This window comes from Vanacampus margaritifer, chromosome 13 (genome assembly GCF_051991255.1).
Source record: "Vanacampus margaritifer isolate UIUO_Vmar chromosome 13, RoL_Vmar_1.0, whole genome shotgun sequence".
NCBI classification, from domain to species: Eukaryota; Metazoa; Chordata; class Actinopteri; order Syngnathiformes; family Syngnathidae; genus Vanacampus; species Vanacampus margaritifer.
In genome coordinates, this window is record NC_135444.1 from 6,795,309 (window position 1) to 6,823,020 (window position 27,712).

A 27,712-nucleotide genomic window follows, 5' to 3' on the forward strand; every position below is an offset into this window, starting at 1 on the left:
AGTGTTGGCAAATATGCGCAGCCGGAGCAGTAGCTCAGTATGTCTTATGCTTGCGTGTGAGTGTGTGAATTGAATAAATGCATGATTGGAGATGTTTGCAGATTCCGTCAGTGGCAGACAGCTCATATATTCATGGTGAGTGGACACGTACGCGATATAATGTGTACACATAACTTGACATGTTCTCTAATGTGGAAAATGGTGTGTGCGTGCGTGTATAGTATATTATAAATACATATTTGTGTGTATTGTATATGTATGTATGTATAAATATGTTTAATGCTGTGAAGCGATTATTTTTTTGTAACTAATTAATGGCACAATATTCCGTAATTAATCGCATTTTCTATTACCATTTTTTTTTTACAAACCTTATAACAGATATTTACTGGAGTAAAATCTTGGAATAATGTAAATTTGTCAAAGACTGTTCTAATAGCTTCTTTTTTAATCCTTGAAAAAGAAAATAACAACATATATATGGGTGGGAATCTTTGACTGTCTCATGATTCGATTCAGATTTTTGTGTCTGTTTCAATTTTTGATTTAAAACTATTTTTTATTCAAAATGATTTGATTGACAATGATTTTTTCTTCAATTTATGGATGTGCAAAGAATCATCATGATCTACTCATTACATTAAAGTGTAATTTTTCTTTACATTTATTAAGTTTTGAATTGTAAGGAAAGTGCTAAAACAGCAACAAAAACAGCTGCTCTGTAGCTAGCTATTAATTAGCTTTTATAAGTATAAAATAAATAAATAAAGTGGATTTTGGGACATTTTTATATTGATTCTGAATCATAGTAAATGCGAATCTTGATTCTTTTGTGATTTGTTTTTTTTTGGGGGGGGCACACACAGTATATGTACATATATGTATGTGAGACATGATGGGGGAGAATGTACCCTTATCCAGATCAGCAAAAAATACATAGAAATATAATAATGTAATAATAATATATTTGGTTGTTGAAATGTAAGTGCGTGTTCCTTCGTGCGCTGTTCATGTGCAAATCTTTTACAGACATTGGTTTTGCATGATATCAGAGGCAAACGTATATCTCATGGAGCGGCCAGTCAGCCAGCTGTGTCACTGGTTGTGCTTCCTGTCTGAAACCAAAGTGCCATCTGCAGGCAGTGAGTGTGTACTGCACTGCCGCTCTTCTCACTCAGACACCTGGATCAGACTTAAGGTTTAATAGAATACGCATGCCGCACATTTTCCTTCTTTTATATACGGCTCCCGTTTTGAAAGTGCTTTCAGCGAAGGCCAGTTGGATGGACGAGCACTGGAGCTGCTCTCAAACAGTGTTTTCCTCCGCCTCTTTGGAGCGCACTGCTCTTAAACAGGCAGACTTGGCCGTACTTCTGCAGAGTCTCTGCCTCTCCCCAAGGTTTGTTTGCATTTTACCCGCATCTCCTTGCATATACTGCCAAGCTGTGAGATCAGTGGCCACTCAGAAATACCCTATGAAATGCATAATGTAAAGCGGCCCTTTGGAATTTGGCCCCGCCACAGAGAAAGTTATTCTGCATAAGTGGTCATGCTGGGGAAAGTTTGTTCCTTCAAATGCACTTGGCTTAATGGATGGCTGATGATTTGATTTTCCTCTTCTAAGCAAAAATGAACTGTAATGTGTTGCGTCAGAAGTGGGAATCGTTTTGAGCTGTCTTGGGGGCTGTGAAGGTGGTGAGGATGAGGTCAGAGCGTTTAGCTCATAATTTACTCACAGGCCGGCCTGTGAAGGTTGCAGCGGCCAGCGTGTTGGGTTTTATGTCCAAATCCAGTACTAAAGGTATTTCCAATCCTTTTGCTCTTTCGCCAAGCACTCCTGATCTCGGGTCAAAGCGCTAAAATGCTAAAAATGATAAGGAAAGAAATAAATGTTCCCGCCTGAGGGGGGGAAAATGAAGCCACTAAAGTGAAGAGTGGCTTGGTACACGGATCCAAAGCTGTCCTTCACCTCTTTACACAGCCACAGAATTAATTAATTCTCACTTTAAAGTGAGAATTCTGGAAATAAAGTCTGAATTAAGTGAGAATTACAAATAATTAATTATCACTTTAAAGTGAGAATGAATTCATTCTCACTTTAAAGTGAAGAGTGGCTCGGTACATGGATCCAAAGCTGTCCTTCACCTCTTTGCACAGCCACAAAATTAATTAATTTTCACTTTAAAGTGAGAATTCTGAGAATTAATTATGATTAATAATTCTCAAAGTCTGAGATTAAAGTCAGTTAGAGTGGGAATTCTCACTTCACAGTTAGAATTCTCACTAAAAAGTGAGAATCCTGCCCCCCAAAAAATCTCTCTTCACTGGCCCTAATCCTTTTCCATAGTAAAAAAAATAAATAAAGCTGAGATATTAAACATGCTCCTTGATGGTGAATGGCTCCCTTTTCGGAATGCAGGCTTGGAGGTCATTTTGCTAAAACGATTTTACGTTGTTTTCTTTTTTTTCTTTTTTGCCGGCGCAGTCAAAGACGAAAGTGACGGCAGTGACAGAGGGAGAAAATGTCAGGCAGGATGACTTTTTCAGTTGCACCTTTCAGCTTCCTATTAGCCCACAGCAAGGAGCTAATGGAGCAGCGGTATGATAATCTGTTGTTCTTCTTTGTCAAGTTCTCGTCTGCGCTGTCAGGCCCGGGGCTTGACTATATTTGACTGCGGGTGCCTCCACTCTAAAACACGCTTTTGTTCTTTACATTGGTGCACGGTGCATCAGAGTTCAGCAGTCAGACAAATAGCTGCTGTTGAGGAACTCGGTGTGGAGAAGTGCGAAAGTTGTCGGAACAAGTGGGCGGGGGGGGGGGGGGGGGGTCGCCGCCGAGAGAAGTAACGACAAGTAAGGAGGCGACCGTCCATTTACGGCTTCCTTTTGGGACCGACGGACGCTGTAACCGGGATCACAGTGGGCCCGGTGACCTGCGCCTGCTTGTGTTTGGCTTCACCTTGCTTTAATAAACACCTAGCCTGACTGAGAGGCCCCGTTTTGCCAAGCAGGCTTAAATGAACACGTGTGTGTGTGTGTGTGTGTGTGTGTGTGTGTGTCTCACAGGTGCATCTCTGGTTGGCTGCCACGTCAGCCTGGCCCCAGATTTACTGCCCTGACACAGGAATCCATTAAATGCTGTTTAGGGATCCCAGGCCGGAGCCCCTCTCAAATCTCTTTCATTAGAGCTCCAAGCTACCAAGGAAGGGCAACTAGTTGGCCAATCAGCGCTGCCGCCACATGTGTTCCTGCTTAGGCCCACGACTTGAGAGGCTTAAGTGACTACTGCACACATCTGAACTCCTTGTGTGTTTGTGTGTGTGTATTCCAAATGAGGCCATGCCAGCCACACGTTAGATTCCGCCCATCTGGCTGGCACCGTGTCCACTAATGAAGAGTGTCTCGGTACACGGTTCCAAAGCTGTCCTTCACCTCTTTGCGCAGCCACACCTTTTGGCTCCACCCCTCGGGGCACATTCGCTCACCTCCTCCGCATCTTATTTCTCAGGATCGTTTACCTTTTATCGCTACGTCTTCAGTTTCGGTGCCACAAACACTCTGAAGCACCCCCAGTGCTCCTCTCAGAGGGTGTTTATTCCTGTTTTTGGCTTTGATTCTTGACAAAATGTGGCAAACTGAGCGTTTATTTGATGTCCTTGATATCCTGTCAATGTACGGTCTTTGTCCTCAGCAGTAAGACAATTCAAAATGCTAGTTGAGTAACTGTGTGTACATTTCCTCTACTGTATGACATTGAACTCTGACCTACAAATAGGACTGTCTTACTTGTACTAGCCTCTTCTCAATTATTATTTTATTAGCTACCGCCCTGGAAGAATACATTTTTTGACCAGCCCCCAAACTCTCCGCCATGACTATAAATAGTATCATTTTTAAGTATACCTCTGCAGAAGCGCTAATCCTCCAACATTGAGAGTGCCACTGCCACCTACTGTAGTGGATGTGCAATTATATTTTATTCTTGTATGGCAAAAAAAATGTTAAGTGGTGTCCCCCGCCCCCTATTTGTGAAGGATTTGTACTACTGACATCATAACATTCTACTAGTTAGCATCCATCGATCATCCATCATATTGTTCTACTATTCTCATCAACATTAAAATTTAGTAGCTCCAGAAGAAAAGAAAAACTGAAAAAAATAAATAAATAAAAATAAATAATAAAAAAATAAAATTTAGCAGCTTAACTAATTTGCTCCCAAAAACATATAAACACATTCTATTTTAAATATTGCCATGGTCCCAAAAACATATTTATACGTTTTTTATGTTTGTTTTTTTTATGTTAGAGCATACTTCGTTGCAGCTTCTGACATGAAGAGATCGCTTAAAGCAATGATAGTTATTTCTAAAAACGGCCAGCAGGTGGCAGCAGAGTATAAAAGATCAACCAGGCCCATGTTGCTACAAGCTCTTTCCCCAGTGTTTTCAACAGGTTTGTGAATAATGATGAAACTTAGCTATATTCAAATGCTAATTGCTGCAAAACAGAAACAGATACTTTTTTTTCCTGATGAAAGAAGAGACTAAGCTTTCTTTTGTTAGCTTCCATATTTTTATAGCAATTAGAACACAACATTCTGTGAGCCTTGCAAAATCAGTCAAAACCAGTAAATTATTTCAAGGTATCGGTACATACGACGGTGGCCGATACCAGCATCAGCCGCCATTTTACGATCAGTAACTAAAGACGTACCTGTCTGACAGATACCCTTTAAGATGTACAACCACAAATTTTGATTGGGAATTTTTCTGTCTCTTTGTTTCATATTATTATTATTTATTTATTTATTCATTAAAATTCATTTTACTGTGTGTTCTATAGAAAATATGTATTTTATAGAACATAGAAAATTGCAATTCAGGAAAACTCCTATATTAAAATATATAAGTCTTTATTTAGAATTATCTGTCATTGTTTTTGTTTTTTTTCATTTTATTTATCAAAAGTGCTAGTGGTATCTGTGACTACTCAAGCATTGAGGACTGTACTGGTATAGGTTTGATTAAAAAAAAAAAAGTTATATCAAGCATCTCTAGATAAAATAAGATTTAAATGTATTAAAAATGAAAATAAAACAATGCTAAATAATAAAAATGTTAAACACATCTTAAAGATTACATTTAAATGTATTGCACTTAAAAGTAAAATACAACTGAACTGTACTGAATGTTTTGTTTACAAGTGGGAGCTACCACACTTCAAGAATCACTGCACTCGTAGCATACAATTGTATGCTAGAGCACACATTTACCTCACTAGTTAATGTGTCTATTAATATGTCAAATATGTCCTACTGGTCTGTACTAATAGCGTAGTTTGTACTAAAACTAGAATATTAAGTACATGCTGAAAGAGTTTTCCATGGAAGAGTGCATGGGGGAAAGGTGACGAAAAAGGTGTTGAGAATGCAATATTGAATATGTGCAGGAGGAAACTTAAGACTATTCATATAGGTTTGCTGCCTACAGTCTAAACAAATGGCCGCTCGCCCTGCGAGGAGAATGTCAATTAGAAGAGCAGCACATGCGCTGGCGCTGCTGGAGCAACATGAACATGTGCGTGATGGTGGAGGCCATGTTAATAAGTGGCCCGCGGCAGATGGGGAGCGTCCCGCGTTGCCGTGTAAAGCCGCCGTCTCGTCTTGAACCCGCACATTAAACATGTTACACAGGTGGCTTATTAAACCCGCTGTGTCACTAAACGGCGCCACATACTGATCATTCAGCACATTGCTGTGACAAACACCACGTGCCCATCGTTAATGCACTTGCACGGGCCCGCTCTCGCAACCGACTTCATGCCTAATTTGATAAAACACTTCTAAACATTCTCATCCCCAGACCCCATTTGACTAATATAGTCTCAACTCTTTGGGTTCTGGTCCAATAAAACAAATGTTGTCCCTGAAGGACTTGCCAGATATCTTCCTCTTATCGTATTTTATTTACATGTATTTTTCTCCTTCACAGCAAAACTTCAACAAGTCTCCCATGAGCACGGGCCCTCGGGAACTTGGCTACGGGCTGGATGACGATGAGCTGGACAGTGCGAGCAAGTAAGTGCTTCTTTTCGTCACCCTCACTGCCAAAGAAAGCCACGTGACGTATGGACTATATTTAAAAGAACAAAATGTGAAAAAGGGAAAGGATGCTCAAGGCAAGTTCTTTTTTTTTTTAGTTGTGGTGGTACTGCCCCCAAGTGGTCATTATTGGTAAAACAAGGTATTTTGACCAGACTATATAGATAGACTATTTTTGACTTGATATGTAATATACATAGTTGGGTGCACTAATAATTCTAAATATTAATCATTTTTTGCATAGAATTACTGGAGTAACATCTACAATATTTTGGTTGCATCAAATATTTCTCTCAAGAATGTCCCGTGTTGCCACCGTAGGATCTCATCGGAGGACAGCGGCGATGTCCCCTCCTACACGGAGGACAGCGATGACTCGTACTCGTTGGAGCTGGACATGGATTCGTCCCAGTCAGGCAAGATGAACCTACTGGAGGAGATCCTGGACTCTCTCAACACCACCACCATGGAGCAAGGCAAGCTGAGTGCAGCCAAGAGTTTGGACTTCTTCAGGTCCATGGAGGACTTGGACTACCAGGCCCCGGTATGAGAGACACTTAGGTGGATGTAAAGTCTACACAGCCCTGTTCAAAAGCCAGGTTTTGGAGATGTAAAAAAAATAAATAAAAGCAGGATGAATAATAAATACATAATGCAAACATACAAAATCTTTACAGTTGACTCACAGCCGGCCCACAAATAGCGAACATCTGCAAATAATTGACACCCATTAAAATGCATTGGAGGGAAATTTTTATTTGATTCTTCGCATTATATACAGGGTCTCCGCAGGTCATTAAAAAAGCATTAAAAGTCATTAAATAGATTTTGATCAAATTAAGACCTTAGATGGCATTAAGTATTGAACGACATAGTGCCCCCCCCCCCATCCCGCCTTCTAAATATAATTAGAAAAATAACAACATAAATAAAGAATACAGTAAATAAATCTGGGAAGGGTGGGGGCGGTGAGGGTGAACATGTGAGGTGTAATAATCTCTGAAAAATCCGCGATATAGTGAGGTACAACCTAAGATAAACCCCATAATATAGGAATTTTGGACACAAATACAAATCCGCGATATAGTGAATCCACGATAAGTGAATGGCAAAGTAGCGAGGGATCATTGTAATAAATGTGCTAAAAACATGTTTTTGTTGGGTTTGGTGACCAGTTATAATTTACAATGGCCAGGAGTCCACGAGGTGCTTCATGTTCCAAATACCACTTGCTCTGAATTTGAGAAAAATAATGTAATGTTCATGTCATCAATGTCCAGCATGAAACGCTAACGCCACCGAGTGGCAAAAAAATACCTCGACACAAATCTATGACTCACTGTTTCACACTTTTTATCCGTAACTGTTAGCGGCAACTTATAAATGACTTCCTAGAAAATTGCTGTATCGATGAACTAAAAGATTATTTGACCACTTTTATTTTAAGTAACAAAAGTCAGAAAAAATATATTTCATTGTACATTTAAAACAGATATATGTGACTAACTCATTCACTGCCATTGACGGCTATAAACGTCAAAAATTCATTTTAACTTTTTCTATTAGTTTAACATTTTTTTCCACTTTTGTTAACAAGAGTATGAAAACCTATAATTGTTTTTATTGTACATTTAGGACAGATATAACATTTGTGATTAATTTACAATTAATCACAAGTTAATGTACATCATGCGATTATTTCTGATTAAAAAATTGTAATCGATTGACAGTCCTAATATATAAGCATATATGGATATATGGATATGTGTGTGTGCATGTGTGTATATGCAGTATGACGTGGGCTTTTGATTAGTTTAAATTCAATTAAATTACTGCATTCAAAAGCATTAAATTAGACTTGATGATACCTGCAGGAACCCTGTATATATATTTTTTTATTAATCATCCAATTAATCGGTAATCTGTATTTTTTTTTTCTGCTTAAAATCGTTATCGGCCTCATAAAAGTAATATCGGTCTAGCTTTCATGTATTGTTACAGCCTTTACTAATTCCTTTGTGTCGTAAATTTTCAGACTAAGTTGAACGCCGCCGGTGACCGTCCACCGGCAGAGGGAGGGGCTTGTGACGGAGGCGGAGATCAGGGGGGCTGGAACATGGGTCAGGACGACAGCGCGGTCCACGGGAAGCACCTCCCGCCGTCCCCACGCAGACAGCCCGCCAAAGGCAGCCTGAAGAAACCCCCCGCGCCTCCCGCACCTGTAACACACGAGCCGCCCGGCCCACGTGCCCTCCCTCCCGCGAGACAAGCAGCGGACCGCTTCCCTCATTCGCCGTCGACATCTCGCCGAATCACAGCCACAACGCCATCTCCAACCTTGTCTCACGCATCTTCGCTTCCGAGCTATTCCCCGACGCCAGCGGCCCGCGCTCGCACCATTTCTGAGCCCCAAGTGAGCCACGAGCCCCCTCCCGCCCACAACCCGACGGGCTCCACCGGCATCTTGAGGAGGAAAGTGCTCTCCAAGGAAACGGTGAAGAACTACAAGGAGAAGTCTGTGCAGAGGCAAGCGAGCAAGGAGAGCAGGGCCAGGAACAGCAATTGCGTGCAGGTACCCTGGGAGAAGGACCACATGGAGGGACTGCCGGGTCTGGCTAAGGGCCTGGGGGCGGCCGTGCCGGATCGAGGCCTCCTGGAGGAGATCGAGTCCATGTGCTGCGTCGGGCCGGTTCTCCAAAGCGGACTGCAGCTCTCGCAGGTCCACTGCAACAACAGCCACCACAGCAAAGCCGCAGAGCACTCGTAACGTTCTCGCCGACGGTGTTGGCACTCGGGAAGTCTGCGGCAAGTCGCCACGGCAACAGCAGGAAGATGGACTGAGAAATGTGACGACCTGGAAGTAGGTTCTGTGGGAACAAAACAGGAAAAACTGCTGGACTGTCACAAGATCTTATCCAGGGAAACATTTCTTTAACTGATGCAAGAAGTCAAAACATTGGCAATACCCTCGACAGGTGCATCTCAAAATACAATATTGTGGAAAATTTCATTCATTTCAGCAGTTTCACAGATGTGACAGTGAAATATTTTTATTTTTATAACGTTGACTGTTATAGCTTACAAAATTCAAATATAGTGAACACCTGCATATTTGTTATTTGCCATTCACAAATTTGCCGAATGGCAGAATTTGCAACTGATCTCCCTTAAGTCACCAAAAAGCTCACCGAGGCATATTGTGCTTAACCAAAGCAATAAAAGCGTAACTTTGCCACCATTTTGTGGCATCTTGATACTAACTAGCTATGGTGAAGTGAGTTAAAGAGTTTCGTTTTGATTGAAATAGTGCTTAGCTGCCGTTTTAGGGCCACGTATATATAAAAATAATAATAATAATAATTGATTAAACTTTACTCACCATACACGGCAGAGAGCGACAACACTTCCTGATCCGCTATCAGCTGACCAACACTATCCAATCAGAAGCTAGCATCCTTTAGGTAAATGCAAGTGAATAATGGAGAGCAGCAGATTCAACACATCAACATAACTAGCTAAATACCAAAATGTATACATGTGTAAATAATAATTCTGGAAACATAAATGTACATGTAAATATACATTTTAACAAATTAACTTAAATGCTTGATCCTCAGGGTCTTTGTCGCTGGCCAGTGGCCGTACACAACGCGAATGCTTAATGATATGGTTAATTTCTGCTAAAGCAATTACTATTTCCTTGTTTAAAAACCCGACTGAAAAGTATTGCCACAAACATCCGAATTATACGCCACATGTAGTTTTTTTTCTTGGAATATGACCTCCCCCCCTTTGATTTTATATACATACTTATATATATATATATATATATATATATATATATATATATATATATATATATATATATATATATATATATATATATATATATATGCCCTCTTGTGGCATCAATTGGCAATTTTTGGGGGGTACAATTATGCATAAATAAAATTAATTGGCATTTTCATCATCTTTCTCAACTTAATGAATTGAACTACTGAATAAAAAAAAGAAGGGGGAAAAACTCTTCTAACACATTTTAATTCATTGAGATGCACCTGTATAAGGACCAAAAGTATTGGGACACAATGACATCAACAGGAAGTGGAAGGAAATATGTCCCATCTGTGCCCTCTTATTTTGAAATAATGTCCTCTCTTGTGGGAAAACTTTCTACATGATGTCAAGATCAAGCTCATCCCAATCATGCTGGAACAAAAAAGTAAAAAGAAAAAAAAATTGAAAAAAGTATAATCTGCAAATTGCACATTTTTGTTTTGAGGAACATGAACAAACATGTCACCAGGAAGGAGAACTTTAATATCCCACGTTGCATTTTCACATTCCAAACCTGACGATGACCGACCCCATCGTCATGTGGGAGGTCGTCACATTTGGTTGAAGCAAAAGGACGTTTGCACTGACGAGGATTTCAAGGAATATCAAGAAAATGAAAGTGGCGGCTCCTCGTGAGCCTGCCGAAGCATTTTGACACGAGCGTTTCCTTCACCATGCCTTAAGTGGACATGTCGTTTGTTCGTCTGTGGAGTGTCGTCGGTTCTCGTGCCGAGACGTCAACGGGATGTTCGCCGTCTTTCTGGGGATGGATGGAATATTTTTCAAACCCTTTGCCCTTTAGTCCCATATGATGCCACTTGCACCCTGCTGCTCGTCGTCCTTTCTTCCATCTTGTGTTGTCTTCTCTCCATTTTGAAAGCTGTTTGAGTATTTCTTCCATATCCATGTACTAGTATGCTCATAGTCTTCACTAGTAAGACAATTCCGCACTAGTAGAACAACTCAGATGCGCTGGTAAGGTTTTTCCCCACTACTGTGTGACATTTCTGCACACTAGTAGGACAACTGCATGTTACTAGTGAGACAAAACTGTGCACTAGTTGAAATCTCCACGCTATTAGTACATCCAGTGAAGCTCTAGATGTTAATTGGTTGAATTGTATCATATCACTAACAGAACTCAGTTGTGAAATAGACTTACTAGTATACCAAGGACAATTCAGTGCACTAGTAGAATAGTGCCGTACTGCCTACAACAGTTTTAGCATTCAAGCATGACAACACACATTACTAGCGTGGCAAAACTTTACTAGTTGAAAGCTACATGCTACTAACACTACTTGTCAAGCGCTTGATGTTAACGGGTAGAATTTACTAGTAGCACACAGTTGTCAACTAGTGCAGTTTTGCTTCACTAGTATAATGTATCAATACCGCTTTTTTCAGACCTGTACTAATACTCAACTATTGTAGCCAATGATACCTTTACTAAGTACCAATACTACTAGTATTTTTTTATGAAAACAATTCCCCCCCCCAAAAAAAATTAGATAATTAAAAAAAAAGACAAAAAGAAAAAGAAGATATTTGTACTTAAAAATTGCATGAAATTAATAATAAAATAATAGAGAATAATAATACAATTATAAAATAAAATAAAAAAGATAAAATGAATAAATAAAATATAAATAAAAATGTAAAATAAAAATTATAAAATAATGCAGAAATTATTCAAATTTTTAGTTCCTGATTATAATATCATAAAGTCGCAAGTACTGATACCTCAAAATGAGTCCTGGTGCCAAAAATGGCACTCGTAGTTGAAAAAAAAGCATTACTTGTAAGACAGTTGTACCACTAATGTGCTGAATTGTCTTAAAGATAAAAAGTGTACTAGTACATGAAGGATGAGGATCTGGCTCCAACGGTTTTCCATCATTTCAAAGCTTCCAGTCGCACACTGATGATAGCGTGTTTGATTGTCCTGTCCCTCATTCATGTGACGTGTACTGTCTGACCAAACGCTGCGTGCCGAGGTTTGAGACCCAAACAGAAAAAGAAAAAAAAACTTTCCCCTGTGCTGGATTTGGTGCTCTTCCCGTTCTTGTTGTGATTTAGAGCAGACGCCAGCCAGCCTGGCACTTTAAGCGCGGCCATTTCTCAGATTGCCGCCGCTGGCCCGTTAACGTTTTGCCCATAAAATGGCTGGCGAGCATCGAAACGAGCAGACGTGGGTCGTCGTAACTCCAAAAAAGGAAAAGTCCACAACCAACTGTGCGGCGGTCCGACTCATTGACACACATGAAAACACGTACTAGTGACTATGCAAACAATTCCAACACAAAAGGTAATACTTTGGCTACTTGAAAAACAAATTAACAATCAAGCTAGTTTGTAAAAGGAATAAGCCACGTGGAGTGTGTGTTTGTGTGCTCTACAGTGTGTGGTGTGCCTTATAAGGACCGAGTTTACCTGGTACAGTATTAAAGAAACTGGTAGGCGTATGCAATGTAGAACTCATCATGTGGTCCTTTGATTGTTTCATGAGTGAAAATAACTTTTGAGTAGTTGTGACCAAATGACCTGAAGTGAACTCAGGTGATGTTTTTCATGACATTTAATTTGCTTACATGTGTTTTGTTTTTTTGGTCTTGTTAGGTACTGGTAGATAGACTTTTTATTTTATTTTTTAATTTTATTTTAGTTATTCCATTAGTTAATGACCTATTTAAACTAAATGCATTTCTTTGTTTTCTTTGTTTTCTCAAACTTAGGTCAAAACTTAAAGAAAAAAAAAAAAAGGCATTTAAAAACGCTTTCTCAGAGGTCTTCATTTCATAATGAAAAACTGAAAAATATCAAATATTTTCAGCTGACTAGACATGTATTTTTCTTGAGTATATTTTACATAAATAATATATAATTGGTGTTGTATGTTGTAAATGACACCCAATTTGAATGTGTTAAATATTTTTAAAATTAAAAAGACATTAATATAAAATGTATAACCCACAATCCGGTACTCCATCTGGTTTTTGCACGCATGTTCAGTACTTGGATGTAACGTCCGTCTTATTCCTTTGACAGAGGTGACTCATTCATAATCATTGGTATTTATCTCAGTATTTAGCACGTCGTCAGTCCAAAAAAGAAAAATGCTGCAAAAATGTTTGTTCTGCCTTGCTTTGAATTGCATTGTAGTATTTAACATCATCTGCCTTGTAGATTTTTTTAAATTACATTTATTGGCTGCTGTAAATAATACCAGAGACGAAATCGGTGAGCGAATAACTACTGCTGTGAGTAACATGAGAAAGGATGGTGACTGTTTACACTAATGCTGTACAATGATGATGATGATGACACAGTTTGTGGGGGTTCACATTTCAAAATGTGGCAGAAGAGCAACCTCTTGGTGCTTGTTGCTATTCTGCCAGCGGACGAGTGTGCTCATGTAGCATTACTGAGTGCAGACAGACGCATTTCATAATGTATTTTAACATCACCTTCCATATGCCAAAAATATTCTAAAATGCAACATATGTGTAGTAGCAGTACAGACATCAATCAATTATTGTTTGTTTTTTGTAACAATTCAGTTTTCTGGTACATTTTGATTCCGTGCACACTTGCATGTTCTCGTTGTGGAGAAAACAACTGAGGTCAGTCAATGGTACAACCACACATCTTGTAAGCACTGTGAACTGAAAATAAATACTCTTTCAAGCAACATATGTCTGGGCTCACTTTTTAACAACTGCTGAAGTTGTGTTAAATTCATGTTTTGTTGCTGTCGGGGCAAGAGCGATTCATTTGCAGTCTGGACGTAGAAGGTTCAACATCTGCTCAGGAGGGAGTTTCACAGTAGGGGAGACTGGGGTTTGATGTCATACATCATATATACACTACATCATATAGAAACAAAATGAAAGACCAAAGTCTCAGATATATATTTTGTATTCATGTCATTTTCATATTTTGTTTCAGTGCTGAGATACAAGCAATCAAATAGAGAGTGTAAATGTGACAAGTCCCTCAGTTGGGCAGGTTGTCTCAACATATGGGGTAAAGATGTCACACTGGATTTTGCAACTAATAAAACAAGGACAAAATTATTGCTGTTGACTCTTTTTTTCTCTCAAAGTGAACAGTGAGGTCAAGCACGGGAACCGTTTAGTGTTAAGCTTGGAAAACATTGTTAAAAAGAACAGTTAAACAAATATTCACTTCAGCCTCAAATACCCATTTTACCGCTATTATACTGCAAATTAAGGATTACATTTAAAAATAATAATAACCAACAAATTTTCTGGCATGCGTAAACCGAGTTGCCATAGGTGCATTTTTCATTGGCCTATTCTTTGTGTATGTGACAACTAACCCCAAAATGACCGAGACATTGCCCCAGACAACCGTGTTTGCAAATGCTAGCTCTTGTTTAAAGTTCTCTTACCTGAGGCTCATCAAGATGCCTTAATCTCTCCTCCAAATACTCAAAATGCATCACTGCTAAAATTTGTATCTGTAAGAAGCTTGTCTTAAAATATTAAGTCAACAATTGTTACTTAAGGTTGTGCAAAATGGTTAATTGGCACTCTTCTCGGCACACCATGTGCTATTCTCTTAGACATGACATGGCCCCTGACCATATAGAGCAGGGTTGGGTAATCTCGGTCCTGGAGGGCCGGACTCCTGCAGGTTTTTAGCAGTTTCCCTCCAACACACCTGATTCTAATAATCAGGATCGTTATCAGGCTTCTGCAGAGCTTGCTGATAAGCTAATCATACAAATCATACAAATCAGGAGTGTTGGAGAAGGGAAACATCTAAAACCTGCAGGACTCTGGCCCTAGAGGACCAGGATTGTCCACCCCTGATATAGAAGAAAACTGGTATTACACGTTCTAGTGAAGAAGACAATTGTGACAACTTACCCATGTGACAACAAGCCCTTATACTACTTTTCTTGTAGAGTCCAAATTGCATTTTTTATGTAGAAATGTTGACAATATGCCAAAAGTTTCTTGACTACAAGTATTGTTTTATTAAGACAGACACAAAAGGAATGCGCAGCAAATGGTCAAAAATATTGGCACCCAATTAGGCATCTATGAAATAAATTAACGCACATCAGATTTTATATTTACAAACACAAAAGACACAAAATGACAAAGTATGAAAGCAGCACATAATCAATGTGTAGAAATATAGATTAAGCACACAAACTCCATCCATTGTAAGTGGAAATCTATCTAGGATGAAGGACGCCCGGTGCGGCAGGTGCAGCGCATCCGAGCAAGACGGATGAACGGCGTCGCCAAGCAGCTCTTACGCTTTCGTTCCCAAGTCATCGGCCATGTTTGTAACAGCTCAGATGAGCCTCTCCATGGGCGGATGCTGCGTGATGCTCCACATCTCCACCCGAGAGCCGTCCTTCTCCTGCCGGCTGGGGCTGTAGGTGCCGCGGGTGGCTCGGCGGTTCAGCGCCACCACCAGCCCGGCCGAAGTCGGGATGAGAACCAGCAGCAGGACGACGGACACCAGACTGATGGCAAGGAGCAGGTTAGAGGTCACGCCTTCAGAGGTCAACTAGGGATGAGAAGTGAGCTAGTTAGCATGGTTGCGCTTCAGATTTTTCCTGTATCGTTGCCACAAAGCAGAGATTTGTCTTTGAGTATTGTTGTATGCTGTTTGTATGTGTTGGTGCTCCGGGTGAAAAGTGGCAATTGAAGATTTTAGGTTAGAAGTTAGGGTAGCAGCCGTCAAAGGCATCTCTCATTTATTTACTTTATTTCATCGTAATAATTTGGTTGGAAAAGAACAATAAATAAAGTGTTAAAACCATTATAATATTCAGTTAATTTGGGTTTAAATTGAAAGGGGGAAGTACTTTTTGTTCCATCATACATTGCTGTTAAGGGACACTGTTAATTGACGCCCATATATGGACGACAAGGGAGGAATTTGTCCAGATGACATGTTTTCTGTTCAGAAGATTCATTCATTCATTTATTCCTTTCGAGTGAATGTGGCCAATGAGGTAAATGTTTTTGTTATTTGCTTTCTTAATTGTTTATTGTGAAGCCTCCTTATTTTGTGTGCTAATTGAGCTTATTTTCGCTGTTTTCTTAGTTTTGACGGCATTGTTAGGGTGTTGTTTTACAGTTTTTCTCCATAGGTTTGGCAAAGATTTGAAACTGAGATGACATTTTCAAAACTGCAAGCTCATTTGGCCAAACAGACTTACATTTGTGCACAACCTGTTCGTTAGCAAAAGCACATACCTATCCCAAAACTGGTCACACATGCTTCACTCCAAGTTCCTTTCGCAAAGAAAGAGTCGGTACTGTCACAACTGCAAAGATCCTTCTCAATTGCTTTGGCTCATTTGCATTCACTTAGTGCGTTTGCCGAAAATAACTTGGATGATTTTGCTTTGCACAACACCATTGATCATCTGCAAAAGTTCATCTCTCTCACAAAACAGCTCACCTATGTGTCAAAATCTAATTTCTATGTCATACAAGTAGTCAGTGCCCCGAAAATGCATTGTCCCTTTGGCATTGTGTGAGCACTGCAAGTCAAAATACTAACAAAAGCTAACAAAATACAATTATATAAAACTGAGGGGGGTGGAAATATTTTACATGAGCCCTTTTCAAAGTTTGCGGTTTGACATACTCCACTCACAAGCAATGAGAAATGCCATTCAGTTGACACCAATTGTAAATTGGTTTGGGGATTTGTCCATGGTATTTTGAAAATGTCATCTCAGTTTCAAGAAATGTGCTAAACCTATGGGTAAAAACTGTAACATGTAAAAGACATGTGGACAACATTAAATGTCTGTTGAAATTAGTGCTGACAAAGTTAAAGCGTTAACTAATTAATTAATCACAAAAAAATATCGCATTAATCATGTATTAACTCAGATTAATCGCAATATCAATTTTGAGCACAGATTATCCTTTATCTTGACAGTGGATGGTTACGTTAAAGGTAGCACAGGTTGTGTTTGAGCAATAAACATAACTACATGCATTAAAGTAAAGCCTTTAATAAATGTTTGCATATGACATTCAAAATATAAATTATGCAAGTAATTAACTGATTAGAAAAGGAGGAGGATGGGTGTATGCAGTGGATAAATCATTTTGAAGACGTCCTCATAACATTAAATGTAAAAAAAACAAAACGCTTAACTCTTTAAAATTGGTGGACAAAAAATGTTGATTAAAATTTTAATTAAGCTATTAATCGGGATTAATCAAAATTCTAAAATGTGATTAATCTGATTTAAAAATGTAATCGTTTGACAGCTCTAGTTAAAATCCAAGAACCAAGTTGAACCTTGATTGAACTCAAATGGAGTAACAATTAGCATGTCTTAGCATTACATGTTAGCATTAGCAGACTTAATTTTTTAAACATATTGTATAATGTTTAATTCTCTTTTGTTTATGTGTCAATATTACATTAAGCCTCACCTGGCAATGACAAACAGCATAAGTAAGCACCCGTTTTTGAGAACTACTGAAAGAACTGTGCTCGCAAGAATCTTCTTTTTGTTTCCTTTAAGCCAGTCTCCCAATTCAGCGAGAGAGACTGAGATGATAAACAGATTCCACTGTAAAAAACAAATGCATTGTTTGTGTTTCCCCCCACTCACGCACACTAACAAAATCAAACGGCGACTTCCGCCATCTTGGCTACACCAGGCGTTCCACGCGTGCCGCCAAAGTGCTGATGGATGCGCGCCCCGCCTCGGCGGGAGGGCAGCAGCCCGCCGAAGCTTCCAGTCGCCTCAGACTCAAACCTCCCCCCGTCTGCCGCCTCTCTCGCAGTTTGGCAACGGCCAGCGCCAACGCCAGCGCTATCGCCAGGCCCATCAGACACGGCGCCAGCACGGCAGCCACCCAAGAGCCGTATGGAGCGCGAGCCGTCTGTGGAGGATCACACACAGACACGCAGTCACACGCAAAAGGCGGCCATCGCTGTTCACTCTGAAAACACCCCCAGAGGTACGCCACAAAAGAGCTCACACGTACGGGCCTTGTTTGGAAGCGAAAGCTGCGTCACTTTTCACCGGTTCTCTGTAACAGCTTGTAAAATTGTTCCTTTCAGTAAGAACACACAAGCAGCTTCACCCGGTGGTACGATGTAACAAAGTACAATTACTTTTTAACTTATTGTTCTTAAGTAACAGTATGTACAATTATGTTGTTACTTTGCTAGATTAAACAGTTTGTGATGTAGGCTAACACCATTTTTCTTCTCAATACAAGCACAATATATATATATATATATATATATATATATATATATATATATATATATATAAATTATTTTGTATGCAGAGACGTTATTTTGCTTGTGCCATGTTATCAAAATATAGAAGTGCATACAATAGTGCCTTGAGATACAAGTTAAATCCATTCCGTTAATATTTGACACTCACACTTAGGGTGGCCACTTCCATTAGGTCAAAAAGGAGGACATTGTTTTAAAAATTAATAAGTGTTCCCTCGCTATATCGCGGTTCACTCTTCACGGCCTCGCTGTTTTTTTGGTGCAATTTTGCATGCATTTTTTTTTTTTACAGTAATGTGCTTATTTCATAAAATTTATGAAGGTTTGAACATTGAGAATGTTTAAACAAGAGAGAAATGTGAGAAAATGTAAATGCCTCAATGAGAAAAGTGTTCAAACGGTGTGGTGAGGGGTTTTAGAGCCTTAAAACCTTTATAATATATGTAAAACATAAAGTTAACTACTTTGCGGATTTCATTTATTGCAAGTATTTTTTGGAACCTAACCGCAGCAACCAAAGTAATAATATTTCACAAAACTAGTCAATTGCAAGTAAATAAAAATACACATTTGCAAACAACGTGTTACAATAATAAACTTATGATCCACGTCACTTGTTCCGCATGACAGTCATCCCCGCCACGCCCACCAGCTCATTCTCGTACACGCCTCCTTAAACAACTTCTTAGCGAGTTGCTGTTGTCAATCACAGCCATACAATGCCCAACTCTCTCCCCATTCGCAACCCAACAATCCTCCAGGCAACACCCCCTTTGAGCGCCGATTTCAAATCTTAGTTAGGGGTGGAGCAAGAGTCTGACTTCCTGTTGAGTTTTCTGTCCCAGCGTGACCTTCTGACAGCTTTGCACAGACTGCTCACGTTGACATCAAACCGACAAAGCGTGCAGAAACCGTGAAACCAGTCTCGACTGCTGTTAGCCAGAAAATTGTGACAAAATACATACAGTACATGTGTGCAACATATGTGCTCTTAAAGCTGCTCTCTGTAACAATTTGACCCAAAAATATCTTGACAATAGCCTTTTTATTTGACCATTTATGACTAAAACGCCTTCTAATAAGCAGATTAACACTAGCTGTTCACAATGGGCACTCCTGCAAGCCTGGCCAATAGTTTTCAGACTGGATTCAGGTTCGAATTTCCCGCCCTTGGTCTGTGGATGCCACGTCATGTGCGCATTGTGCATGTGAAGAATAGTGTGTGCAGTTTCATTTGTCATCAATAGGTGGCAGTAGTGATTTGAAATGGAATTTTCTGCATTCAGCAGCTTTAATAGATTAAAATTTTCACTCTTCTCAATGCATACATAAAACATCCATTAACTCATTCCCTCCCAGCCATTTTCACTGAAACAATCCCCTTCCCTCCCGGCTGTTTTACTGGATTTTAACTGATTTTGCAAGATCCAAAGAATATTGTGTTCTACTGCTATAAAAACATGGAACCTACCAAAAGAATGATTAGAGTCTCTTATTTCAGTATATTTCTATCTGTTTCCATTTTGCAGTAATTAGCATTAGAATATAGCTGAGTTTCATCATTATTCACAAATCTATTTGGAAATGTGAGTAAATTAGCTTTTTTTCCCCCAACATGGCCCTGGTTGATCTCTTTAGCTCTGTTGCCACCTGCTGGTCGTTTGTGTAATAACTACCATTTCCTTTCAACAGTTTTTTGCAGTTGAGAGGCTGCATCAAAGCCTTCTGTATGCTCTAGAATAAAAAAATAAAAACATAAATTCGACTTTAGGACACTTAAAACTAGGGCTGTATTTAAAATATCGATATAGCAATATTGAATCTATATTCCTTTTCATACCCCAATATCAATTCATAAAACCATGAATCAATTATTTTAATATGCTATTTTGCAGCATTGGTACTTCTGGGAATATCTTCCATATAAAGGTAAAATTGGTACTGCGTGAAATCCTTAACTGAATTGAAAATCAATGTGAATCGTAAATTGAATCGAATCAAACCCTTCCGAATTGAATCAAATAGATTTTGGAAATCTGAATTGATACCCATGTCTACTTCAAACATTTAAAATTGAACGTATTTATACATTTTTGGGGGCAAATTAGTTAACCTAGTAACCCAACAAACAAATGTTTGAAGCAAACAACAAAATAACCACATACTATATAACGGGGACTGTTACCATTGAAAGGCGGCACAAAACTTCGCAACTATCCATGGCTGCCATCTAGCGTTGATATTACAACTTAAAACTACAGATGATTAATTTGCATATTTGCAGATTTTTTTTGTCAACATTTTTTGTGCGATTTAAAAAAATTATATTATATATATATATAAAATTGTATTTTATTTATTGATTTATTTTGGTGGGGACCTGCTGCCTGAATGAATTCACTCATATTTCAAGGCACAAATTTAATAGACAGTATTTATTTATTTATTTGTCCCATTTCAAAGCCTGACTGTTTTTATAGAAGTACAGAACATTTTGAATGAGTACTTTAGCCAGCTCTGCTTCGACCCAAAGCACTCGACACCAGATTTCAGCTCCCAAGTTGTCAATCAGGAGGAATCAAAGCAAGCCATGCAGTCAGCCTGATTGTTAACTCTCATCATGTGACACGCTGGCTTACATCAGAAGTGGCAGCCGCCGTTGTGCTCGTAACACTCCGGGTGGCAGCTGTAACTATCATAAAAGCTTATCAACTGGTCACTCGGCAATCACCGTGGAAACGCAATTAGAAAACACAACAGTTAGCTCCTGCAGCTATGACACTTTTCTCTCCTCTCCATACAGGTTCTTTGGGAAAGTGCTTACCTGTCACTGCGGCACAGTTTGCTGTCAGAGTGAGTGTGAAACAAGCAAGCCGCCGCAACAGCCGGCAGCCAGGACCCGCCATCAGTCACCCAGTGCCACGCACACACATACACGCACACACACGCGCCACAGAGATGTCTAACTAACCAGTCTCTGAGGTACGTGGCGAGGCCACCCCGAAGCAGAGGTAGCAGCAGCGATGCCTCCCTGCTGTCAGCACTGTCAACCTGCTATGTGTGTGTGCGTGCGCGCGCGCGCGCGTCAGATAAGGTGCCCTCATATGTTTCCGTGAAGCAGACCAAACTTCTGTGAAAGCCACCAGCTCCCTGCTGAAGCTGCACTTCAGTGCCAGATGCTGACTTTTCGCAGGCAAAGCACATTTCTGCCTCCTCTCAAAGGATGGCTAATCCTGCCTACCTCGGAGCCAAAAATGCATGATGGAAGTGTATAAATAGAGCTTGGACAAAGTAGGGCTGGGGGGGCCACATATGCTCCACCTTGGTCAAGCCTACTGAGCATTTACAGGATTAAGAGTATTGTAATGTTTGTTGCGTTCATTTAGCATCCCCTCCCTGAATTTGTTATAAAGGAAGTCAACCATAAACACTTTTTGACAATAATATATGTGACCTCACTAGTCTAAACATGACATTCTGATTACATTTGTGAATATGAGTTATGCAGCAAAATCCTGATGTTTTTATCCATCTCAGGAGGCAGCCATTTTGTCACTTGCTGTTTGTTGACTGAAGAAGACATCACAGTTTCCTCAGGCAACGGCCAATCACAGCTCACCTGTTTTCTGATGCTGAGTTGTGATTGGTTATTACCTGAGACCTTAAAAAAAATCTTTACAATACTGTATGTTAAATTGTGCTCCCACCTGTCCAAAAAAAGCCGCCCGTTTTCATCCATCTGAGGGGGCAGCCATTTTGTCACTTGCTGTCAACCAAAAATGACATTATAGTTGGTCACGGCTCACCCGTTTTCTAGTTTTGGTCATGTGACATTCACAAGATGAGCAAGAAGTTAAATACCACTCTATACTGTTCATTATAAAAACATCCTAAAAATATAATCAAAAAGAATGTAAATAATTAAACAAGTTTTTGCATCATTATAAATTCATCTGGCTACTTCTGGTGTGCGCAACTTGTCCACAAGAGGGCAGTATAATGAAGAAACACAAATGAAGAAGAGCTTCACGACTACTCTGCAGTAAGTGACTGCAGTAAGAAAAAAAAAAAATGCCTATGTTTGCACTCCGTCAGACATGATGCCTGTGTTGTTTTGTTTGTTGTTTGTTAGCAGTAAGCTGATGTGGTTGTTTCAAATACACAACGTGTCATTCTCTTACCAGGCAGTGCTCATATTTCGAGGCACCACTGTTATTATCTTACTCATGCACCCAGGTGACAACTACTACAACAACCACAATAAACACATGATGACATTTATAAATTGAATTGCTCTGCGTGTTTGAGTCGGAGCTTTCATTATTTTGGGATACAATCGCTCTACAGCTTGTTAAAGGAGATTAAGTGTCTATTTATGGCGTCACTGAGCTGCCTGATAACAGAACACACACACACAGCTGATCATAAGGTGAAAATGGAAAAAAAGAATGATTAAAACACACAACAAGCAAACTAATAAGGAAGATATATAGATATATTTTTTTTTTATTAGTAATAGTAGACAACACCAAAACCAGAGAGTGATGTTAGGACAGTTTCTGACAGAGTAGACTGACAAAAGAAAACACACATGAGCATTGAGTTGTGGTATCAAATAAACAAAAATGCATGAAAGTGAGGGCGAAAAGTGACAAATGAGGCTATGAAAGGTTGGCCAGCAGCAGCCCAGTGAATATGTATGTGTTGGTTCAATCTAAGCAAAGCAGAAGAGAATTTGGGTTTAAAATACCTCAGACTGAAACGTTTGACAAAAGACAAAAAAGGGGGGGGGGGGCAAAACAAGACATTGTGCAGCTGTCAGTCAATCATGCGAATTCACATCAACAACAAAGTGAGACGTCATGTTGTCGCCTCACACTTCTCACTGCCTTTAGAAGTAAAACACGTCTTTACACCTACGCCGCTTGGAGCTCCCCGAAATTCCAATACAAAAGACTGACAGGATATCCGAACTGGAAAAACATTCCAACAATACACTCCAACCTGCAGCAAGGAGGTTATGTTTGCTTTGGAGCATTTCTTTGGGTGACATGTCGACATTTTGGGATGTGTATGTCAAGTTTTTGCTTTTGTTTTTACCCCATTCACTGCCATTGTCGGCTATAGACGTCCAAAATTCATTTGAACTATTTTTATTAGTTTAACATTTTTTCCCACTTTTGTCAACAAGATTATGAAAACCTAAAATTTTTTTCATGCGATTAATTATTATTACAAATTTTAATCGCCCCAAATTTGTAATAAAGTTTTCTTTTCTTTTTTTTAATTCATTCATTGCCATTGATGGCTATAAACGTAAAAAAATCTTTTCAATTATTTCTATTAGTTTAACATTTTTTTCCACTTTTGTTGACAAGAGTATGAACATTTTTTATTGTACATTTAGAACAGATATAAAATTTGTGATTAATCGTGAGTTAACTAGTGAAGTCATGTAATTAGTTACAATTAAAAATTTTATTGGCCTGTCGCCCCTAATTTTTTAATAATCTTTATTTATTTATTTTATGAATTTATGGCAGTGAATGAGTTAATAATCAGAAATTCCAGAAAGCTTCCAAATATCACCACCTTTTTCCCGCAGTTTATTCGTTCACATTCATTTCTGTAAATTGCCATTAGTTCTTAGTGATTCATATAAACAGTTTTCCAACTTTCATTGATTTTAATAGTTTGAGTGGTACTGGCCTTACACGTATGTAAAAGTGTCTAAAACTGCATTATGACATTTTGGCTCCGTCATCAACAAGATGACACTGACTTACAATCACTATGACATAAAGAGTGTTGCTCATCTAGGCTCAAAGGAGTAAAGGATGAGGATTGGCTCTCTGGGCTCAATCTGGCAATGTGTGTTAGAGTTTCCACTATATTTCATAGGCAAAACAATTCATTGGTGAACCAAAAAAATAAATATTGCATTGCGTAAATATTGCCCAGTACTCCAAACACGGTATTCTGATGTATGTTGCGTTTGTTATATTGCGTCCATTTTGCCGCTTGCTGTCGACTGAAAATGACATCACAGTTGGTCAGGGCTTAGATAAGGACCGATAACGGAGGTGAGCCCTGATTGGTCGTTACCTGAGCAACTACGATGTCATTTACAGTCGACAAGAAGTGACAAAATGGCCGCCCCCTGAGATGGATAAAAACAACAAATCTCAACCTCAAAACTGTAACATGCTAATCACTAGTTCACCGTGCTGTCTTGCTATATAAGCTGTAAATTTAAGATCTTACATCACATGGGGGTTTGTTTATCTTAATCAACTTCTCGTAATAATTGTTATATTAAATAAGGTGCTTGATGAAGGCACAGAAACATTAACGAATGTCATTTATAAACACGTGCCCCCTCAGTTGTTGTCCCCCCATTCCACCTCGGGCTCATCGTCCAGCCTGAGGATGAGGTAGGAGAGAAGCTGAAAGAGGTTCTGCCACAGCAGCACGGCCACGTAAAAGTAAATGTCGCTTACGTCCGTCTGGCATATGTCGCCGGCGTAGCTCATGTCGCACACGCACAGGAACTTGTTGATCAGGTTGCGGCAGTAGCCTCCGTTCAGACACGGGTTGGACTTGCACTCGTCCACTTCCTGCTCACACCTGCAGCCACACATAGCGATGGAAAGAAACTTTACAGCCAAAACAATTGTTTATGTTGTATTTCTTCATTGTGAAATATCATGAAAATACTCCAATGATCATGCCCAATATTTCTGGTTTCATTCAATATAAATAGTATAGGACAGGGATAGGCAACTGGAGGCCCAAGACTGCACTCTGTTCAAAAATAAATAAATCCATGTTTTTAAAAAAAAATAAAATAAATTCCCGCCCCACAAGACGGGTGAATAGTAGAGAAAATCCCACAAAAACTAGGAAAAATCAAAAATGTGAAAAAAACATTGAAAAAGCAAAAAATAAAATTGTGAGTACCTGTATGTGAGTGCTAAACTGAATACAGACGCTCCACAACTTACGAACGAGTTACGTTCCGAGCGATCGTTCGTAAGGTGAATTTGTTCGTAAGTTGCTTCAGTGCTATATTTTGTATTATAATTTATGTTTAAAGAGAATACGTACAGTACTGTACTACGTATGTTAGAGAGAGAGATCGAGAGACACACACAGTATGTACATGTACGTAATAAGATAAATAAAATGAAGTTTAACTTACTTTTGGAAGATGTACTCGATGCTTAAGGATTTGATGGAGGAGGAGGAGGAGGAAGAGGAGGATTTTATATCATGAGAGGTTCTTCGTCGTCGCTGGAATGGGCGTCAAAAGTTACTTCCTCCTCCGTAACTTCAATGTAGGAAGAAGTTGAGGGTCGCGGAGAAGAAGATGAGGGTTGATGAGTATCTTCCTTAGAGGATTTACTAGAAACTGGCCGAAAGAAGCGATCTAACTACGATTGCACAGTTTTCTTCTTTTTTCATCATAAATGATGCGGTAGCACTGTATGGCATCATTCAATTGATTTGCAACCTTTGTGCAACGTTCAATATTTGGGTCTTGCTGCTCGAAGAGTGCGATGGCTTTATCTATGAGCGACAGGCGTTTCTTCTTCTTCCTCCTCCTCGACACGTTGCTGAGCCTCCAATGCTGGGTGAGCTCTCACAGCGCCAAGCGTCGATATTAGCGGCGGAAAAAAGCACTACAGTACTCGGAAAAAGGTGCGCAATAAAAAATCTAACTTACAGCATCTCTTTCCGAACATTTTTTGACATGCGCGCATGCGCGCAGACATGTTCGTATGTACCGTTGTTCGTAACTCGAATGTTCGTAAGTAGGGGAGCGTCTGTATGCAGGTCTAGACTTAGTTTTAAGTTGTCATATCACAATTCACCACTAGATGGCAGGCCTGGCTTGGTTTTGGCAGGGCCATATATAGAAAGAGTTTGGCCAACTCGGTTTTCTGCAGGGTAACAAGATGGCGTCCATATGTCCAATCACGTGATTGGTCAACTGCTGGTCACATGACAAATGGACGCCATCTTGTTACCCTGCTGAAATCGAGTTGGCCAAACTCTCTGTATATATCATATACTTCTCTATACTACAACATAAGTAGACCTAATAAATATATATATTGTTTTATGATTTGCAGGACTAACATAGTACCCTAATAATATTAAACATTTGAGTGAGTTAATGTTTGTAAGGGAAAAAAATCAAAAATAATTATTGCACATAATGTTGGTTTGTTGTTGAGCAGTTTTGTGCCGTCCTTGAATGGTAATTTTCATGCAAGAGAGCCCTTTGCACAGGACCCCCCCCCCACACACACCAAACAAAACAGTATTTTGTTGTTTACTTCGTAAGTTTTGTTGGGTTAGAATCGTGGACATGCATTAAAAAATGTGTTATCAAAAAATAAAATATGAATTTAGAACATGCTTTTTTCACATATGCATGTATTTTTGTAAAAATAAAAAAAGAAAAAGAAATTGTGGCCCCCTCCAGCATTTAAGTTGCCTTTCCCTGGTAGATGATATGCATAATAGAGAACAATACAGTATTCGGTTTCACGCTTAGCTGCCTGTTATTTAACTGGCTGGTGTTTATTTCACTCATTTGTATTTGTTATTACGGTGCAAGCTATGGTGAAGCTAAGCTAACATCCATGTGTTCCATTCCATTTTGAAGGACTCTCTTCCCTGCTAACATGGCTTCCACATTGACACGTTTTTGTTTGTTTGTTTTTTGCCTGTTTATCTATAATGACAAGTGACCAGTCCCTGTCGGTTGATGGCTGTTTAGCCTATAGCGAATTGTGGCTAATTCTGGATCTAACGGACTTAAACGGCTACTTTAGAAGGCCGTTTTTGTGTGGACTGGACTAGATTTTCTGTCCCTTGATTCCGAGTCTGTTCAATTAAGATTCTGCTGTACTTACTTGTATAGTCTCTTTTGCTACATACAATGCTGATGTTAGCATTTACTTCAATATAAAATATTGTAGTTATTCGGGTACAATCTGCTATTTATATCTGCATATATTGTATTTATTATCCATATACAGTTGCCACACTGCTCTCATTCCGCTCAGCCTTATTGTCTGATGCGGAAAATTTTAGTTGGAAATTAAAGCAGGGTTACTAGTAGAAACCTGGTGTATGCAAGCCTACTTCTTACGGACCCTTTTATTGTTGTAACTGCAATTCACTACAAATTTCCAAGTTGGTGTCCATCATACCGGTGTCCAGTGAAGCCAGGCGGGCAGTCACATGACAACTCGCGCTCAGTGCAGTTGCCACCATTGAAGCAAGTGTAGTTTTTGATGTCGTCTCCACACACAGACACAGGAAGCTGGGGCCGCCTGGGAAAGCACGGACATGCGGAATACAAACAAAAACTCATATCAGGCACTTTGTTGTCAAATGTGTCAAGCTGGAGCCAGACAAAACAGTCATGCGGGACTACTTGTATTGTTTGATTCCGTGTTGTAAGACCGGAGAGGCAAAAGAAGCTTA

The 27,712-nt window shown here is 39.5% G+C and overlaps 2 protein-coding genes across 6 annotated transcripts in view; one reads left to right on the top strand and one right to left on the bottom strand.

Moving 5' to 3' along the window:
• Positions 1-9,912, top strand: part of dennd1b (DENN/MADD domain containing 1B) — a 141,608-nt gene extending 131,696 nt beyond the window's left edge. For both annotated transcript variants that reach the window (XM_077584944.1, XM_077584942.1), the window contains 3 exons: positions 5,994-6,079; positions 6,425-6,647; positions 8,139-9,912. In XM_077584944.1, coding sequence (XP_077441070.1) covers positions 5,994-6,079; positions 6,425-6,647; positions 8,139-8,870 — 1,041 coding nt within the window. In that variant the 3' untranslated portion in view covers positions 8,871-9,912. The remainder of the gene's footprint in view (positions 1-5,993; positions 6,080-6,424; positions 6,648-8,138) is intronic.
• Positions 9,913-14,921: 5,009 nt separating this feature from the next.
• Positions 14,922-27,712, bottom strand: part of crb1 (crumbs cell polarity complex component 1) — a 39,509-nt gene continuing 26,718 nt past the window's right edge. For 3 of the 4 annotated variants that reach the window (XM_077583930.1, XM_077583928.1, XM_077583931.1), the window contains 4 exons: positions 27,436-27,558; positions 24,712-24,838; positions 17,575-17,844; positions 15,342-15,490 (listed from right to left, as the gene is read on the bottom strand). In XM_077583930.1, the coding sequence (XP_077440056.1) occupies positions 17,611-17,844; positions 24,712-24,838; positions 27,436-27,558 (484 nt within the window). In that variant the 3' untranslated portion in view covers positions 15,342-15,490; positions 17,575-17,610. Of the gene's footprint in view, positions 15,491-17,574; positions 17,845-24,711; positions 24,839-27,435; positions 27,559-27,712 lie in introns of all 4 variants that reach the window. The other variant, XM_077583929.1, reaches the window with a different exon arrangement.